Below are 20,017 nucleotides of genomic sequence, written 5' to 3'. Positions count from 1 at the left end.
GGTATTTCATCTGTTACATGTATCAAGTCTCAAAATCTGACATAAACAAATACATGTGGCATATAATTAGGGATGCTTAAATTGTGCTCAAAAATAACCTCAAAAATAACATAATGCCTTATGGCAGGGTTCCCCAACTCGGGGCCCACGAGTGGTCTCATTTGGCTCCAAGTTTTCTGAGCAAAAAAATTAAATACAATTTATTTGTATTTTTTATTGTCGGACATAAAAGACTGTATAAAAACACCAGGAAATCAGCTCCAAGTGATTTTAATTTAATAAATATGTTCCCAAGTATTCCCACATGTAATCGAGAGACACATGATAATATACAAATGTATGCAAGGTTTTAAATTGTTATGTTTTAGTCAAATATTATATGTGTTTGGGCTTCTAGCGGTCAATTAGCAGTCTACAAATTATTTGTAATTTTGGATCGGTCCCCACCATCCACACATAAAAAAAAATCGGCCCTCAGCTGAATCTTGTTAATTATCCCTGCCTTATGGGATTCCACTTCGCAGTTGGCTGTATATAAGTGGCCATCAGAGAGTCTAGTCCTGGCTCCCTACATCATTTTCACATTTCCACAGCTTTGGGACATTTCTTCACATGGCGGAGGCGCACGTGAACGTGTAAATAGAGAGAGGGAGAGGGTGAAAGAGAGTGAGAGAGCGTTAGTGGGTGAATGTGAGTCCTTTCTCACTCCCTGGTCTCAGTCTGTTCTGTGTTTATGGGAGACAGGGTCGTGATGCTGTGGCTAAAGGACTGAAGCAGAGCACTCTACTACTAACGCGGTTTCCCTCCTCCCTTTCTGTCTCTATCTCTCTAGATTTTGACTGACACACTTGGCAAGAATGAGCTCGCGCTCGCCAGTCAAGGCGGACAGCATCCCCACGCAAGACCCGTCTCTCGCGCCTTGGAACATCAGCTCTGTAAGCGCGCATCGCCTGATGGAGCTCCCGCCCGCGTCCACCTCAGTAAGTTAACGGCAGACGCTACTTTGGCTGGATGACTGTTCAGTGATTTATTTAATCTAAGTTCTTTATCGTTTCTTTGGTTATTCTCTTTTAGGAGACCTGTCACTAGAAGGCAGTGATCAAACACGCGTTAGGCTACATACCATAACTTGCCTAGCCTACATACATAAAATCCACATCCTAAATAGAGGGGTTGATGCGGGATGCCCGTTCTCTGCGTGCACCGCTTGTCCGCTTGTATGTGGTGCGTTACAGTGTGTCCCACGGGCAGCTCTGGAGATTGGATTGTTTCTCGTTTTTTTGTTCATATTCTATTTGTTTATTTTGCACGGGTGATGGTTCTATGTGGAACAATCGTGATTTAAAGAATCCTTTGAGCCCTTCAATGGTTCTTAGCAGTTTTTAAAGGGATTTATTTTCTATTTTAGTGATAATTCAAATGTAGGGTCAAAGGTGGCTCAGTCGAATATTTAGGGGGGAGGTGGTGCTCGGCTCTTTTTGTGAGAGTGTTATTCCAGTTGATCTAATCGGTTGTGTTATGCCATTACATGATAAATGTGACAATGGCCAGTTGTGGTGTCTTGTGAAAACCTCAGGTATAGCCTTGTGCCAATGAACAACATAATAATAATGCCTAAGTAATGTTAACAATAGATTATGGCTAACCAGAACACCCCCCAAAAAACTATATTGTTCCTCAAAAGGATCTACGAAGAACCTGTGAGATTTATAGCACGTGTTTTTTTAATGTTATAAATAATAGCCTAAATATGGCACACTGTGGATTTACGGTATTTTAACATAATCATTCAAGTGATTCAATCAACTGTATAAATACTTAAGATAAATGTATTGGCTTACCAAATAACATGCAGACAATTCATGACGTTTATGCAAGTAGCCTATGTTTTGTTTTGTGAATGGCTCCAGCTTGACCCACATCTGGCAATCTTCATTCAGCTGCGCACCTGAATGAATGAACACCAGAGAGAGAGAGGGGGGGGGGGTAGTGGTGCCGGAAATCAGAGCCTAGGAATTATCCACGAGCGCACCGTAGGCCAATATACGCTCAACAAAATGCTGGGTAAATAGTGGACAGAACACACACTGGGTTATTTGAAACTTTTTTTAACATGGCAAGTCAGTTAAGAACAAATGATTATTTACAATGACAGCCTACCGGGGAACAGTGGGTTAACTGCCTTGTTCAGGGGCAGAATGACAGATTTTTACCTTGTCAACTCGGGGATTCAATCCAGCAACCGTTCGGTTACTGGCCCAACGCTCTAACCACTAGGCTACCTGCCGCCCCCTTAGTTGGGTGAGTGAGCTATGATCCACCGGGTCAGATCAGAAGACTGGATATTGGTTTGGCTTTTAGATCGTTCTTTTTGAACTCCCGTGAGAGTAAATGTAATTCCGGTTCACCTGTTCTGTTGTATTGGCAACACATGTTTAGGTTGAAAATAGACACTTTTGTAGCTTAATGAGGATTACTCAAGTTGAGTTTCTCAATGACCAATCTGTGTTTTCCAAATGATACACTACTGTTCAAAAGTTTGGGGTCACTTAGAAATGTCCTTGTTTTTGAAAGAAAAACACTTTTTTTATCCTTTAAAATAACATGAAGTTGATCAGAAATACGATGTAGACATTGTTAATGTTGTAAATGACAACTGGCAACTGGCAGCTTCATTAAATAGTACTCGCAAAACACCAGTCTCAACGTCAACAGTGAAGAGGCGACTCCGGGATGCTGGCCTTCTAGGCAGAGTTCCTCTGTCCAGTGTCTGTGTTCTTTAGCCCATCTTTTTATTTAAAAAAATCTTAAGGGTGGATCAGCTTAATATTGCGGAAAGAATGTTGCTTCCAATGTAATTGTCTGCATCATTTCCAATCCCCCGTATTTTTTGGGGTAAATATATATATCCATACACGCATGCATACATATACACATATATACATACACATACCTATATAGACATACATACTTTTTTAAAGAATATACCTTTTTTATTATTCCCCGCAAACCCTACCACCGATCCCCCAATTGGAGTAAACTAATAAACACTTCTGCTTTTACCTTCAATTTATACATCTTATACACATTTTACAGACACAGTCTACTTTACAATAGTTCTCTCATGTTTGTTCCTTCCTCTATTTCTGATGTCCATCCAGTTTGATTTCTATTTGTAACTGTGCTATTTCACAAAAGTTCCGAACCTATATACAGTGGGGAGAACAAGTATTTGATACACTGCCGATTTTGCAGGTTTTCCTACTTACAAAGCATGTAGAGGTCTGTAATTTTTATCATAGGTACACTTCAACTGTGAGAGACGGAATCTAAAACAAAAATCCAGAAAATCACATTGTATGATTTTTAAGTAATTAATTTGCATTTTATATGCAAAAGTGTTTTCTAATGATCAATTAGCCTTTTAAAATTATAAACTTGGATTAGCTAACACAACGTGCCATTGGAACACAGGAGTGATGGTTGCTGATAATGGGCCTCTGTACGCCTATGTAGATATTCCACTAAAAATCAGCCGTTTCCAGCTACAATAGTCATTTACAACATTAACAATGTCTACACTGTATTTCTGATCAATTTGATGTTATTTTAATGGACAAAACATTTGCTTTTCTTTCAAAAACAAGGACATTTCTAAGTGACCCCAAACTTTTGTACGGTAGTGTATAATCGATCAATGATGAACCAAATTAATTATATTATATGCTAATTAATGTAGAGAGGTGGTGCTTTCCCAGTACAGTCTGGTCCACTATTGACAGTGTGTGTGTGCCTGTGTGCGAAACCTGTGTTTGTACCCAAAGCCAACAGCAAAATGACCTTGAAAAAATGTATTAAACAACATCTCATGGAACGGTGGGGACTGTGAGGGGACACGCATACAACAACACGCGCACACTCTAACACAAACATGATTTTTTGGTTGTATTGTTTGTTCTTTTTTAGTGGTATTGTTTGAATGCCGTTGTGTTCTGAATTTGTGTAACTGTCTTTGTCTATCAGTGTATCAGCATTTTGTGGACCCCAGGAAGAGTAGTCACTGCTTCTGCAAAAGCGAATGGAAATCCTAATATACCAAATAAAATGAAAAGACCTGCGGCTGAGTTCTTTATTGATGTACTGTAATACAATACAATAACACTCATCTATCTACCAACTTCTACATAGTTAGTATGGACATGGCCTATAAACAGTCAGGGTTATGGGTGAATCCAGGTAATGCAGTCTGGGTCAGGTTTAAAACATGTTGTTTTTCATTTAATTTCATCAAATTAAATCAAATTGTATTGGTCACATGCACATGGTTGAAATAATGAAATGCTTGTGATCTAGTTCTGACAATGCAGTAATATCTAACAAGTAATCTAACAAATTACACAACTACCTTATACACACAAATGTAAAGGGATGAATAGAATATGTACGTATAAATATATGGATGAGCGATGGCCAATACAGTATATACATATGAGATGAGTAATGTAGGATATGTAACCATTATTAAAGTGGCGTTATTTAAAGTGACTAGTGATACCTTTATTAAGTCCATATATTAAAGTGGCCAGAGATTTGAGTCTGTATGTTGGCAGCAGCCTCTCTATGTTAGTGATGGCTATATAACAGTCTGATGGCCTTGAGATAGAAGCTGTTTTTCAGTCTCTCGGTCCCAGCTTTGATGCACCTGTACTGACCTCGCCTTCTCGATGATAGCGCTGTGAACAAGCAGTGGCTCGGGTGGTTGTTGTCCTTGATGATCTTTTTGGCCTTCCTGTGACATCGGGTGCTATAGGTGTCCTGGAGGGCAGGTAGTTTGCCCCCGGTGATGTGTTGTGCAGACCGCACTACCCTCTGGAGAGCCTTGCGGTTGAGGGCGGTGCAGTTGCCGTACCAGGCGGTGATACAGCCCGACAGGATGCTCTCGATTGTGCATCTGTAAAATAGTGTTTTAGGTGACAAGCCACATTTCTTCAGCTTCCTGAGGTTGAAGAGACGCTGTTGCTGTTGCGCCTTCTTCACTACACTGTCTGTGTGGGTGAACCATTTCAGTTTGTCCGTGATGTGTCCGCCGAGGAACTTAAAACTTTCCACCTTCTCCACTACTGTCCCGTCGATGTGAATAGGGGGATTCTCTCTCTGCTGTTTCCTGAAGTCCACGATCATCTCCTTTGTTTTGTTGACATTGAGTGAGAGGTTATTTTCCTGACACCACACTCCGAGGGCCCTCACCTCCTCCCTGTAAGCCGTCTTGTTGTTGTTGGTAATCAAACCTACCACTGTAGTGTCGTCTGCAAACTTGATGATTGAGTTGGAAACGTGCATGGCTACGCAGACATGGGAGTACAGGAGAGGGCTAAGAACACACCCTTGTAGTGGCCCCAGTGTTGAGGATCAGCGGGGTGGAGATGTTGTTTCCTACCTTCACCACCTGGGGGCGGCCCGTCAGAAAGTCCAGGACCCAGTTGCACAGGGCGGGGTTGAGACCCAGGGTCGCAAACTTAATGACGAGTTTGGAGGGTACTATGGTGTTAAATGCTGAGCTTTAGTCAATGAACAGCATTCTTACATAGGTATTCCTCTTGTCCAGATGGGATAGGGCAGTGTGCAGTGTGATGGCGATTGCATCGTCAGTGGACCTATTGGGGGGGGAAGAAAATTGGAGTGGGTCTAGGTTATCAGGTGGTGTGGAGGTGATATGATCCTTGACTAGTCTCTCAAAGCACTCCATGATGACAGAAGTGAGTGCTACGGGGCGATAGTAATTTAGTTCAGTTACCTTAGCTTTCTTGGGAACAAGAACAATGGTGGCCATCTTGAAGCATGTGGGGACAGCAGACTGGGAAAGGGATTGATTGAATATGTCCGTAAACACACCAGCCAGCTGGTCTGCGTATGCTCTGAGGACGCGGCTAGGGATGCCATCTGGGCCGGCAGCCTTGCGAGGGTTAACACGTTTAAATGTTTTACTCACATTGACCATGGAGAAGGAGAGCCCACAGGCTTAGGTAGCAGGCCATGTCAGTGGCACTGTATTGTCCTCAAAGTGAGCAAAGAAGTTGTTTAATTTGTCTGCGAGCAATACTTCGATGTCCGCGATGGGGCTGGTTTTATTTTTGTAATCCGTGACTGTAGACCCTGCCACATACGTCTCGTGTTTGAGCCGGTGAATTGCGACTCTACTTTGTCTCTATACTAACGCTTTGCTTGTTTGATTGCCTTTCGGAGGGAATAGCTGAACTGTTTGTATTCGGACATGTTTCCAGTCGCCTTGCCATGATTAAAAGCGGTGGTTCGCGTTTTCAGTTTTGCGCGGATGCTGCCATCAATCCACGGTTTCTGGTTAGGAAAGGTTTTAATAGTCACAGTGGGTGCGACATCTCTGATGCACTTGCTAATAAACTCGGTCACCGAGTCAGCGTATTCATCAATGTTATTGTCTGAGGCGATCAGGAACATATCCCAGTCCATGTGATCGAAGCAATCTTGAAGCATGGAATCCGATTGGTGAGACCAGCTTTGGATAGACCTGAGCACGGGCGTTTCCTGTTTTAGTTTCTGTTTATAGCTGGGAGCAACAAAATGGAGTCATGGTCAGATTTGCCGAAGGCAGTGCGCAGGAGGACTTTGTATGCATCGTGGAAGTAAGAATAGCAATGATCCATAATGCTACCAGCTCGTGTCGCGCATTCGATATGCTGATAGAATTTAGGAAGTCTTGTTCTCAGGTTAGCTTTGTTAAAATCCCCAGCTACAATAAATGCAAACTCAGGATGTATGGTTTCCAGTTTACATAGTAGTTTCGATGCGATGGGTGCAGATTGGGTCGTCAGTGGTGGTCCCTCGCAGTCAGACCCATTATGGTGGTAGTGTTGGTCTGTGATCCACTCCAAACTGTCAATGAATGAAAATTGTGTCGATATTTCAAGAAAACATTGTCATTACACATAACCATACCACAAGGCAGCTACTCTACCTGCTTCATTCATGATGAGAAAACTAACTGGAACTAAGTTAGCTAGCTAGCCAAGTTGCTAGTTAGTTAGCTAGCTAGTTCTCTTATATTAACCAGTAATACAAAATATGCCTAACCGTTTGAAAATGTTAGCTGTCACCTTGGGACTAGATAGGGTATAAATTATTGTTATTTATTGGCTAGCCAGGCTACCAGTTCACTTTTATCCCCCTATGAAGCCTAGCTAGCTGGCTATCCCTACTGGCTACTGGCTACTGGCCAAATTAGCTAACGTTCTTGATTCTAGTTACTCAGATAAATAAAACATCTCAATTAGCTACTCACTTTAGCGTTAACTTCTTTTAGGTATTTTCAGAACAGCTTCACACTTCTTTGTCTCTCCAGTTGTCAGTTCGACCACACCGTTTACATAGTTGGCAGTTGGAACTCCGCAGCAAGAAATATGTCATTATTGTTGCTAGGCTACCAGTTACAGTGCTTTTAGCTTGTGGTTTGTGCGAGTCCTTTATCCAAAGGGAATACAAAAATGATTGTGTCTGAAAGAATGAAATGGATTGAATATTTGTAAAATTATTGAGCATATCCTCAAAACTCAAGTAACTTATTTAGCATATCAAATTAAATTGAATTTGTCACATGCAAACCTTACAGTGAAATGCTTACTTAATTGGTTTAAGGCCTAAACCAACAATGCAGTTTTAAGAAAAATAAGTGTTAAGTGAAAAATAGATAAGTAAAACATTTAAAATAAAAGTAACACATAGTTAAACAGCAGCAGTAAAATAACAATAGCGAGGCTATATACAGGGGGTACCGGTACAGAGTCAATGTGCGGGGGCACTGGTTAGTCGAGGTAATTGAGGTAATATGTACATGCAGGTAGAGTTAAAGTGACTATGCATAGATAATAATCCGAGAGTAGCAGCAGTGTAAAATATTCATATCAAGATCCTATGTAGGCGTACTGTCAATAAGATGTCTACATAGGCCTACAGTATCTCAGGATATCTAATGAGTCAATATCCAGCTACACCATGTATCATATCCAGAGGGAATCCAAAAATGATTTGTGCATATATGTCAAATTATTGAGCATGTCCTGAAAACTCTGAAATGCATCAGAAATCGTCCTTATTTTCAGCATATCAAAAAGCATATCAAGATCCGGAAATGGACCTCAGCCAAGAGAAGCATTTCTAGAATCAATATAGCTTAATATCTTGAATGTGCTGAGAAAACACAGATACGTGATGTATACAGTAAGCATTTGTCAACATGAAGACAGACAATAGGATGTCGCATATCTCAGGATATCGAATGAGTCCATATCCGGCCATAGGAAATGTCCGTGTGTGATATTCGGAGTAATCCCAGTATCATATATGTCTAAAAGACACATCTGGATTCAGAATTTGTCAGGATATGGAGCATATCCATAAAAACCCAAAATATGCATTGGACATGTTCTGTATCCTCTAGAATATAAAAAACATGTCAAGTAAATATATCCCCGACGATGGACACTATTCACCCAGTGGGTGTTACAACACATCATGTACAGTTACAAAACATTTCAGGAGGATGTGTTTCAATACTCCATCAAAGTTAAGGTTCCGTCTCCTTTGTGTTGGTGGCACCTCACTTAGCAATAGTTTTGGTGTTAAAAAGTACTTACAAAATATGTGTGTGTGCGTTTTATTACACACACACGCACGCACACATACACACATACAAACACACACACACGCGGTTCACTGTGAGTTACTGACAGACTGAAGCCCTGCCGCATAGCTCGTCCCTCGGGCTACATTCACAGGTTGTGTGTGTGTGTGTGTGTGTGTGTGTGTGTGTGTGTGTGTGTGTGTGTGTGTGTGTGTGTGTGTGCGTGTGCGCGTGCGCGTGTGCGTGCGTGCGTGCGTGCGTGTTTGGCAACTTAACCTCAGGTTGATATTTGACATTCATCCAACAGACACAAACATTGGATTTTTGGAACAAAGAAGTAAGCTGTACCCAAAGGAACATGACATTTACTTGTAAAAAATAAGGCTTTCAGTGACGCAAGAACCTTGACGGGTTAAGATTGGGTCATAACCCATGGGCGGTGAAGGTTAGGGTAGGTGTTAGGTAAAGGTTAAAGAGGTGGGAGATGCAACAGTGTGACAGTAGAAATTCAGCTCCATCAATCATCATCCTCTTCCTCCTTCCTGCCCTACTTCCTACTCTACTTCCTGCTCCTCTTGTTCCTCCCTTTGTCTAAGCCAATTAGCATTTTGGCAGCTCACGCACTAACATTTACTACCTGCCGACAAGGAAAAACACACATGCATGCATTCACAGTGCACACAGACACAGGCAATCTCGCATACACAGGGTTAGGGAGTAACTGATTACATGTAATCTGATTACAAAAAACTGTAACTGCAATCAGTGAAATTACCAGCAAAAATATTCTAATCAGATTACAGATACTTTTGAAAAACTAGATGATTTACATCTTGGATTACTTTCAAATTGAGAAAGGATGTTTGCAGGGGGACAACATTGACAGCTTTTTGTTTTCTCAATGGCATTCAAATCAGCATTAAAAAAAGGTGCAAGTTTAAGTTTGTTCCACCTGAGAGAGTCTGACCACAAATCAGAGACCATTATGATGACACACCAAATAATGACCACCAATCAGAGACCGCTATGATGACACACCAAATGCTTTTGATGAATCCTTTTTGTCTTCTTCTAATTCCTCTTAAGGTAAAAAGGTAAAAGTAGTAATCGAAAAGTAATCAGATTACGTTACTGAGTTTGGGTAATCCAAAAGTAATCAGATTACGTTACTGAGTTTGGGTAATCCAAAATGAATCAGATTACGTTACTGAGTGGGTAATCCAAAAGTAATCAGATTACATTACTGAGTTTGGGTAATCCAAAAGTAATCAGATTACATTACTGAGTTTGCGTAATCCAAAAGTTACGTTACTGATTACAACTAGTAACTGTAACAGATTACATTTATAAATTAAATAAAGACACACAGACACACAGGCCCCCCACACAGGCCCCCCTGTAGTCTGTCTGGTGTATGAATATATAGTGTGGTCAGATGTATATATTTTCTTGTTTTTCTATCCTTCTGTGGACCTTGGGGGATTTCCGGTATCCATGACGATAGTAATACAAGCCCGCACACACACACACGCACGTTTGTTTTACTATCCTTTTGGGGACCAAATAATTTTTCCCCTAACCTTAATCCTAACCCTAAACTCCTTAACCATGTGTCCTCCAAAACACGAACCCGCAAACTTCATGACACACTGCCCGCTTAACCCAGAAGCCAGCCACACCAATGTGTCAGAGGAAACACCGTACAGCTGGCGACCGAAGTCAGCGTGCATACATGCACCCGGCCACCACAAGGAGTCGCTAGAGCGCGATGGGACCAGGACATCCCAGCCGGCCAAACCCTTCCCTAACCAAGACGACACTGGGCCAGTTGTGCACCGCTGAAGCCGGCTGCGACATAGCCCGGGATTGAACCCGGATCTGTAGTGACGCCGCTAGCACTGCGATGAAGTGCCTTAGACCGCTGCGCCACTTGTGAAGACCCTAACTCTAATACTAATTTAAACTAGCCTTGTTACTTGTGGGGACCAGCGAAATGTCACCAATTGCCCAAATGGTCCTTGTTTTACTATCCTGCAACTTAACACACACACATATACACACACACATTTGTTTTACTATCCTTGCGGGGACCAAAACAATTATTCCCATTAAAAATGATATTTTCCCTGACCTTAACCTTAACCCTAACCCTAACCCCAAGCCCCTAACCCTAACACTAAACCTAACCCTAAACTCCTAAACCTAATCCCTAACCCTAACCTTAATTCTACCTCTAATTGTAACACTCACACACACACACACACACACACACACACACACACACACACACACACACACACACACACACACACACACACACACACACACACACACACACACACACACACACACACACACACACACACACACATACACACACACACACACACACACAATCATTCCATTGTCTTTAGAGTTTCTACTGTGGGTTTAAAGGGGCATTCTACAGTTGCTACATCACATTTTGGACTGTTAAATAATGAATTATTGACATTGATTCTTGAAGAATATAACTTATAAATGCCTCATGAGCATAGTTCAACTGTCAAACCCAAAATATAAGCTTTTTTTTAATGTCAATGTTTCCAAACAAAGTCAACGTAAACTAACACTATAGCCTCAAAACAAAGTTAAAACTATAGTTTTGATCTCATGGATGGTCAGTCACTGCATCCACAGGTATGAATTTGAGAGGGGTTATATTACTCAAGCACCGACCCTGTTTACCAAAACAAATGATACAAATTTTTTATTGTATGAAGTGAAGGACACAGATGTGGGGCAGTTGACGATATACACGTGCATGCATGTGCACACCCTGTAGACACGCACAAACACACACACAGAGGGATTAAAGAGAGGAAGTGGGTGAGTTCCGGCTGAACTCCTAGATATTACAGAAAGCAGGGATTGTGTTGTCGACGGAATGGGAAAGAGGGCCAACAATAGTTGTCCTTGCCCCCACAGCCCCTTAGCTCTTCCTCAGACAAACACGTAGATATTGGAAATTGATTTCAGCACAGTCACAGCTGACCGACTCATTCACAGGCACCCTGCCTACTCTAGCACAGAAGAATGTGTATATGTGTTTACGTCTGCACTTGTGTGTGTGTGTGTGTATTCATGGAGAGAGAGGGCGTCGACCCTAGTTCTTACTAGAGGTTAGAACAGGTCAGCAGTGATTATGTTTTGGAAAAATTCCAGTCTTGTTTTCGTACCCACCAAAGCAAAGAGACGGTACTTTCAGATTAACACTGATGCTACAAATCTCTGTCTTCTACTCATTGGCTTAAATGCAGCTTTGCATACTATAGAATACACGCACAAGAGGGTTCCTCAGGGGTTCTTTGGAAAGGGTGATGGTTCTATTGGGAACCATACTGACTCAAATAACCTTTTGGGTTCTTTGGTCTTTTAGTGATAATAAAAAATGTGGGGGATTATAATAAATTATAATAAAATGTGTCTCTTTATAATATATGCGGGCATAGTTTGTTCACAGCACTTTTTGTGCAACCGTGAGTGAGTGTGTCATTCCATTTGATCTAATCTGTTACATTATTACATGTTGTATATGACTATAGCCAGTGACGGTGTCCTGTGAAAGACTCGTGTATGGCCTTGAGAACGGTTGACAAAATCAGTCTTAATTCTCTCGTCAGGATCAAAAGGCTTTACAAAGAACCTTTCAGATTGAAAAAGATTCTTTATAGAACCATTCTCCATAAATGTTCTATAAAGAACCATAAAAAAGGGTTCTACATAGCCCCAAAAAGGGTTGTAACCAGCCCCAAAAAGGGTTGTAACCATAGGGGAACCCTTTTCTTGGTGGTATTTACAGTATAACCTTTTTAATGGTTATTTATAGAACCTTAGGAAAGGGTTCTTTATAACATCATTATATATCACATATATCATATCACAAGCCAGAGAACCCCTATCTGGTACTATTTACAACCATCATTTTTTAGTGTGTAGATCATGGTATCCTCCTGGACAGACTAGAGAATTGGGTTGGCCTCTCAGGCTTAGTGCTGAACTAGTTTAAGACATATCTGACTGACAGAGACGATTTTGTTGCCCTGGGAGACCATGCCTCAGGAAAACTAGAGATCTCATGTGGCGTACCTCAAGGATTGATTTTGTTGCCCTGGGAGACCATGCCTCAGGAAAACTAGAGATCTCATGTGGCATACCTCAAGGATTGATTTTGTTGCCCTGGGAGACCATGCCTCAGGAAAACTAGAGATCTCATGTGGCGTACCTCAAGGATTGATTTTGGGCCCTGTACTTTTTAGTTTTTACATGTTATCCCTTGGCAGCATTATTAGGTACGCCAATGATACACAGCTGTATTACTCTGTGTCCTCAGATGGCGATAGCCCGATTAACACCCTGCTTGAATGTATCTCTGACATAAATATATGGATGGCACAAAACTTCCTACAGCTGAACAAAAACAAAACGGAGGCTCTGGTTATTGTTGCTAAGAGCCAATTCAGAGAACTTGACAGCACTTTTACAATCCCCTGGCACTAGATACAACCAACCAGGCTAAAAACCTAGTTGTGATTTTAGACTCTGACCTACATTTTGAGGCCCATTGTGCCCACATCTGTAATGCAACAAAATCAGCTTTTTATCACTTGAGAAATATTGCCAAAGGGTGTCTGTTTCTCTGCTGGGCCATCACTGAGAGACCAAAGCATGCTTTTATCACTAGCATGTTTGCAATGCTGTCCGGTCATCCCAAAAACAACATTAACCAACTCAATTCAGAGTTCAGCACCACGTGTCCTTACAAAGACCAGAAGGAGATCACACCTAACAGGTATTTTAAAGTCTCTGCATTGGTTGACTGTTAGTTTTAGAATTGATTTTAAAATTGCTATATCGATTTTTTTTAAGCACTATGTGGCCTTGCACCCAATGGCATATCTGCTTTTAAGATACAGTATATGCCCAGTCGATCCCTCAGGTCCTCTGGGTTAGGCCTTTTAGTCGTTCCAAAGGTCAGAAGAAGAATGTTTGGTGAGGCTGCCTTCAGCCACTATAGTTCTGGCCTTTGGAACAGCCTACCGGAGGATCTGAGTGCTTCAGAAACTGTCGACATGTTCAAGAATGAACAAAATGAATGAATAAAACACACCTTTTTAGCCGTGCTTTTACTTAGAGTGCTTTTAGTCATACTATCTCTTTTATTTATACTGTATCTTACTTATTTGTATTTATTTTAATGCATTAGTCTCTCAGTCTCTCTCTGTTGTTTTATTATTGTTTTACATTTTTCATTTGTCTAATTTAGGAAATATATTGTGTTTTTATCTTTTGCACCTTTAGGTATTTTATTTATTAAGCACTTTGAAATGCATCCTCTGTAAGAAATGTGCTCTATAAATCAATTTTGCTCTATAAATTAATTTGATATGTTTAATGACCTTTGACTCCTCAGACTGTAGAGGAGTGGAGGAGGAGGGTTCAGGTCATGTCGGAATACAATTGTATCTGAAGGTAATAGAACCCTCAAACGTCCACTGTGTTCTATTGGTTAGACAATGGAAGTAATATAAACCATTATACAACGGGTGGGTCTAATCCTGGACGCTGATTGGTTAAAACTGCGTTCCAGCCGTTGTCTATTCCACAAGTTACCATCGGCTAAAGCTATGACATTGAAATGCTTATTTACTCTGTTCCATCTCACTGCGCAATCCACTGTCTCATCAGCACAGCCAGGAATTTTCTAAACTTGATCTCCACTGTAAAAAGCATCTATACATTATCTCGCATTTCTTTTAGACTAGCAATTGGTTTTCAACAGCAGAGATGTGTATAAACCTTGCTTTCTGTCTCTCTGACATTTGCAACATTGTTTCAATATTGAAATTCGATCACCAGCTGTCCCATAGTAATGAACATAGGCAGGCAGCTTTTCTCAGCCAGTCGAAATCATGAATCAGCGTCATTTTATGGGTATAAACAAAGAAATGTCAATAGAAAACTGGCAAATCAAAACAAAATGCAGCTAGTTTGCTGTCTTTCCAGCTTCAGTGTGAAGTGATTGTGTTAGCTGTGTGGTTGGCTAGCTCCTCTGAACAACAGTGTCCTGACGAGAGAGCACATTTTCTATGCCAGGTGAAATCGCGCATCATTCGCTCATTCTTGTGAATCTATCCAAAATAAATGTCACTAGAAAACAGCTTAAACATGCAAATGCAGCTACTGTTGTTATTTTGTCTGCACTGATTGACGTGACTGTAAGTTAGCTGTAGTTGGCTAGCTAGCAAGCAAGGGATAAGAACGTTGCCAGCCAGTATGGCAATAGAACATTTAGAACGAACGACTGGCCCATAGACAAAAATGCTTAACGACTGGGTCGCATCTCTGGCTACCGAACCGACAGAACAAACGACCAGCCGGCTTGGGTAGCAACCCTAGATTTGTGTCAGGACAGTATCTCTTGGAAGGATAAAATCGTATGAATAAATTCATCAAAATAATGTTTTTAATGAAAATATGGCAATAATTATTTGAATATGTTGGTAACCTGGTGCATAAAAGTGGTAATGTTTTTGAAGGTTGTGTTTGGAGTATATATTGACACGGTTTGCCAGTATACACCAATATATCCTCCGAACACCAGCTTCTCGGGCATTATAAATTCACTGAGTTAATCAAGAGTCTTTCGAGGGAGAGAGAGACATAATGACAGTTTTTTGTTAAAAACGCTTTATAGATATGCCATTATTTGATATTTCACAGCTTTATAGTCATGTCATGATTTGATCATTTGATAATTCTCAGAAGTAGTGTGCACATATTCAACAATTTCCTGGGATCCCAGTTGCTGGGTATAAATATGTAATATAAAAGGAATATCAATTCTTAGAAATACATTAACATGGTTGTCTACGCTCCCGGCTAGTCTCCCTCTACAGACTCATGGTGCAGTGAGAGAGACTAGGTTTCAACTGCCTATACCTCTTTTACTATCAGCCTGACGAAGACCTACTGGGTGAAACGTTCAATTAACTTCAAGTAACTATATAGGAACATTCAACATATAGTACAGTAACTATATAGGAACATTCAACATATAGTACAGTAACTATATAGGAACATTCAACATATAGTACAGTAACTATATAGGAACATTCAACATATAGTACAGTAACTATATAGGAACATTCAACATATAGTACAGATTGGGGCTACTTTTATTGGTTTCATAATTACAATCACATCTATCTATCTATCTATCTATCTATCTATCTATCTATCTATCTATCTATCTATCTATCTATCTCTCTCTCTCTCTCTCTCTCTCTCTCTCTCTCTCTCTCTCTCTCTCTCTCTCTCTCTCTCTCTCTCTCTCTCTCTCTCTCTCTCTCTCTCTCTCTCTCTCTCTCTCTCTCTCTCTCTCTCTCTCTCTCTCTCTCTCTCTCTCTCTCTCTCTCTCTCTCTCTCTCTCTCTCTCTCTCTCTCTCTCTCTCTCAATTCAATTCAATTCAATTCAAGGGGCTTTATTGGCATGGGAAACATGTGTTAACATTGCCAAAGCAAGTGAGGTAGGTAATATACAAAAGTCAAATAAACAATAAAAATGAACAGTAAACATTACACATACAGAAGTTTCAAAACAATAAAGACATTACAAATGTCATATTATATATATGCAGTGTTGTAACAATGTACAAATGGTTAAAGGTTAATTAATCTCTCTCTCTCTCTCTCTCTCTCTCTCTCTCTCTCTCTCTCTCTCTCTCTCTCTCTCTCTCTCTCTCTCTCTCTCTCTCTCTCTCTCTCTCTCTCTCTCTCTCTCTCTCTCTCTCTCTCTCTCTCTCTCTCTCTCTCTCTCTCTCTCTCTCTCTCTCTCTCACTCTCTCACTCTCTTTCTCTCTCTCTCTAGGCTGCCATGTTGGTGCGATGGCCCTTCCCAACGGTGGATGTCCCAGACCACCACCACTACACCCTCGGGTCCGTCATCCTCGCCGTCGGCATCACGGGCATGGTGGGAAACTTTCTCGTCATGTACGCCTTCTGCAGGTATGAGATCGACAAATCAACCAATCAATCAATATGGGTGTTATATTCCTTTTTGCCGAGATTACCCTTCCTAGGGTTGTTATATAAAACAGGTACCTGCCTTCATAATGATGTTCATGCTTCTTTAAAGCCCGATAATGTTTGATTGAATGTGTTGTGTGTTCATACACATGAGTGTTCAGGCTACAACAGCAGTAACAGCAGGGCCATAACTGCTATTGCTAATGTAGTCCTTCCCTCTTAATTACATTCAATTCAAGGGGCTTTATTGGCATGGGAAACATATGTTAACATTGCCAAAGCAAATGAAATGGATCATAAACAAAAGTGAAATAAACAATAAATAGTGTTCCAAAAGAATAAAGACATGTCAAATGTCACATTATGCCTATATACAGTACAGTGTTGTAACGATGTGCAAATGGTTAAAGTACAAAAGGGACAATAAATAAACATCAATATGAGTTGTATTTACAGTGGTGTTTGTTCTTCACTGGTTGACCTTTTCTTGTGGCAACAGGTCACACATCTTGCTGCTGTGATGCACACTGTGATATTTCACCCAGTATATATGGGAGTTTATCAAAATTGGATTTGTTTTCGAATTCTTGTGTAATCTGAGGGAAATACGTGTCTCTAATATGGTCATACGTTTGACAGGAGGTTAAGAAGTGCAGCTCAGTTTCCACCACATTTTGTGGGCTGTGTGAACATAGCCTGTCTTCTCTCTCACTGACCATTCTCCCCCTCCTTCTCTCCTCTTTCACTCTCTCCATCTCCCTCTATCTCTCCGACTCTTCCACTCTACCCTCTGCTCCCTTGCCCCCCCTCTCTCTCCCCCCGCCCCTCCCTCCCTCCCTCCCTCTCTATCTCTCTCTCTCCCCGCCCCTCCCTCCCTCCCTCTCTATCTCTATCTCTCTCCACCCTCCCTCCCTCCTCTCTCCTCTCTCCTCTCTCTCCTCTCTCTCTCCCCACCTCCCTCCCTCCCTCCCTCCCTCGCCCTCCCCCCCTCACTCCCTCTCTCTCTCTCCCTCCCTCCCTCCCTCCCTCCCTCCCTCCCTCCCTCCCTCTCTCCCTTTCTCCCCCCTCCAGGAGTCGGAGTTTACGTACTCCAGCCAACATGTTCATTATTAACCTGGCGTTGACAGACTTCCTCATGTGTGTGACTCAGACCCCCATCTTCTTCATCAACAGCATGCACAACAGGTGGATCTTTGGAGAGAAAGGTAACCATAGAAATGAGATTATGGGAGAGAAGGGCAAATCACTTCCTAGAGGTTTAATGACAACTAATGAAGTCCATCCACTCCTGCAGCTTCGGCTGTTAATTTGTTTTGGAGTCTCTCTCTCTCTCTCGCTCTCTCTCTCTCTCTGAATGACATTGTGTTGATGGTATATAATTGGCCTCTCCACTCATCCTCAGCTGAATCGATCTGTGTTCCTTTGATGAAATTCATGCTGAAAGCCTCTTAATGCACCTTTTAGAGGAGAATACACACACACACATTTTTTTTTTAGCTCCAGTGCTCCCTGACGGGGTTAAGCAAGCTTGAAATAATTTGGACATGGGTTGTGCACGACTCATTGGGGTTTATTATTTTTTATTTATTTTGATGTGGTGCTTTGAAAATTTAATAATACACATTTTGAACCTTATGTATGTTGCCTTGATGGAGTCATTTCCTGTTTCAATTTGATTTAATGCATGGGAAAGTATATCCTTATACAATAGCAAAAAATCTATTATCATTCCATCTGAAGGTAATACCCTATTTGTCATCACCCTAGATAGTTTACAATATGGATTCTTATTGGAGATGCCCTTCTCACCTAACATCCCATGCTGTTGAGATATTCAACGTAAGTTAATATCGTGAGACTCAAATTCGAGCCTGGTGAGAGGGTTACACACACACACACACACACACACACACACACACACACACACACACACACACACACACACACACACACACACACACACACACACACACACACACACACACACACACACACACACACACTGTGTTTAGCATGAAGCTTATAAAAGGAGCACACACACAACAACTTCTGAACAGTATATTCAATTCATTCATTTGTGTCACCTTTCTGTAAGTGTTTCATCTATGAGACTCACATAGTCAGGTGTTCAGTCATCAGGTCAGCTCTGTAGGGATCTCCATTGACAGGATTAGACTCTAATCGTTAGGAAGGAGAGGAGAGACACACTGCTCTCACCTCTGTGAGTCGGCGTGACTTATACCATCTCACTCAGCAATGACAATTCACTTCTGAACAAACAAACACATACACACACACACACACATACACACACACACACACACACACACACACACACATTCCCAAGGCGCTGGGTGCTGTGATTACAAGGGTGTTTGTCTGTCTGTGTGTCTGCGTGTGTGTGTGTGTGTGTGCGTGTGTGTGCGTGTGTGTGCGTGCACGTGCGTGCGTGTGTCTGTGTGTGTGCGTGTGTGTGTGTGTGTTTGTGCGTGTGTATCCATGTGTGTGCTCGCGTGTCACCTTGTAAAACACAGAGAAGGACAGGTCACCTTGTAAAACACAGAGAAGGACAGGTCACCTTGTAAAACACAGAGAAGGTCAGATCACCTTGTAAAACACAGAGAAGGACATGTCACCTTGTAAAACACAGAGAAGGACAGGTCACCTTATAGAACACAGAGAAGGACAGGTCACCTTGTAAAACACAGAGAAGGACAGGTCACCTTGTAAAACACAGAGAAGGACATGTCACCTTGTAAAACACAGAGAAGGACAGGTCACCTTGTAAAACACAGAGAAGGACAGGTCACCTTGTAAAACACAGAGAAGGACAGGTCACCTTGTACAACACAGAGAAGGACAGGTCACCTTGTAAAACACAGAGAAGGACAGGTCACCTTGTAAAACACAGAGAAGGACAGGTCACCTTGTAAAACACAGAGAAGGACAGGTCACCTTATAGAACACAGAGAAGGACAGGTCACCTTGTAAAACACAGAGAAGGACAGGTCACCTTGTAAAACACAGAGAAGGACAGGTCACCTTGTAAAACACAGAGAAGGACAGGTCACCTTGTAAAACACAGAGAAGGACAGGTCACCTTGTAAAACACAGAGAAGGACAGGCCACCTTGTAAAACACAGAGAAGGACAGGTCACCTTGTAAAACACAGAGAAGGACAGGTCACCTTGTAAAACACAGAGAAGGACAGGTCACCTTGTAAAACACAGAGAAGGACAGGTCACCTTGTAAAACACAGAGAAGGACAGGTCACCTTGTAAAACACAGAGAAGGACA

The 20,017-nt window shown here is 41.5% G+C and overlaps 1 protein-coding gene across 1 annotated transcript in view; it reads left to right on the top strand.

Annotated features, from left to right (window-relative positions):
• The first annotated feature begins 603 nt into the window (after nucleotides 1-603).
• LOC139570071 (melanopsin-A-like) overlaps nucleotides 604-20,017 on the top strand; it is a 42,510-nt gene continuing 23,096 nt past the window's right edge. The window contains exons 1-3 of the mRNA XM_071391568.1: nucleotides 604-980; nucleotides 16,563-16,699; nucleotides 17,792-17,925. Of these exons, the coding sequence (XP_071247669.1) occupies nucleotides 858-980; nucleotides 16,563-16,699; nucleotides 17,792-17,925 (394 nt within the window). The 5' untranslated portion in view covers nucleotides 604-857. The remainder of the gene's footprint in view (nucleotides 981-16,562; nucleotides 16,700-17,791; nucleotides 17,926-20,017) is intronic.

The sequence above is a fragment of the Salvelinus alpinus genome, chromosome 3 (assembly GCF_045679555.1).
Source record: "Salvelinus alpinus chromosome 3, SLU_Salpinus.1, whole genome shotgun sequence".
NCBI classification, from domain to species: domain Eukaryota; kingdom Metazoa; phylum Chordata; class Actinopteri; order Salmoniformes; family Salmonidae; genus Salvelinus; species Salvelinus alpinus.
Note: the sequence above shows the minus strand (reverse complement) of the source record. Positions and strands in the feature narration are given on the sequence as shown.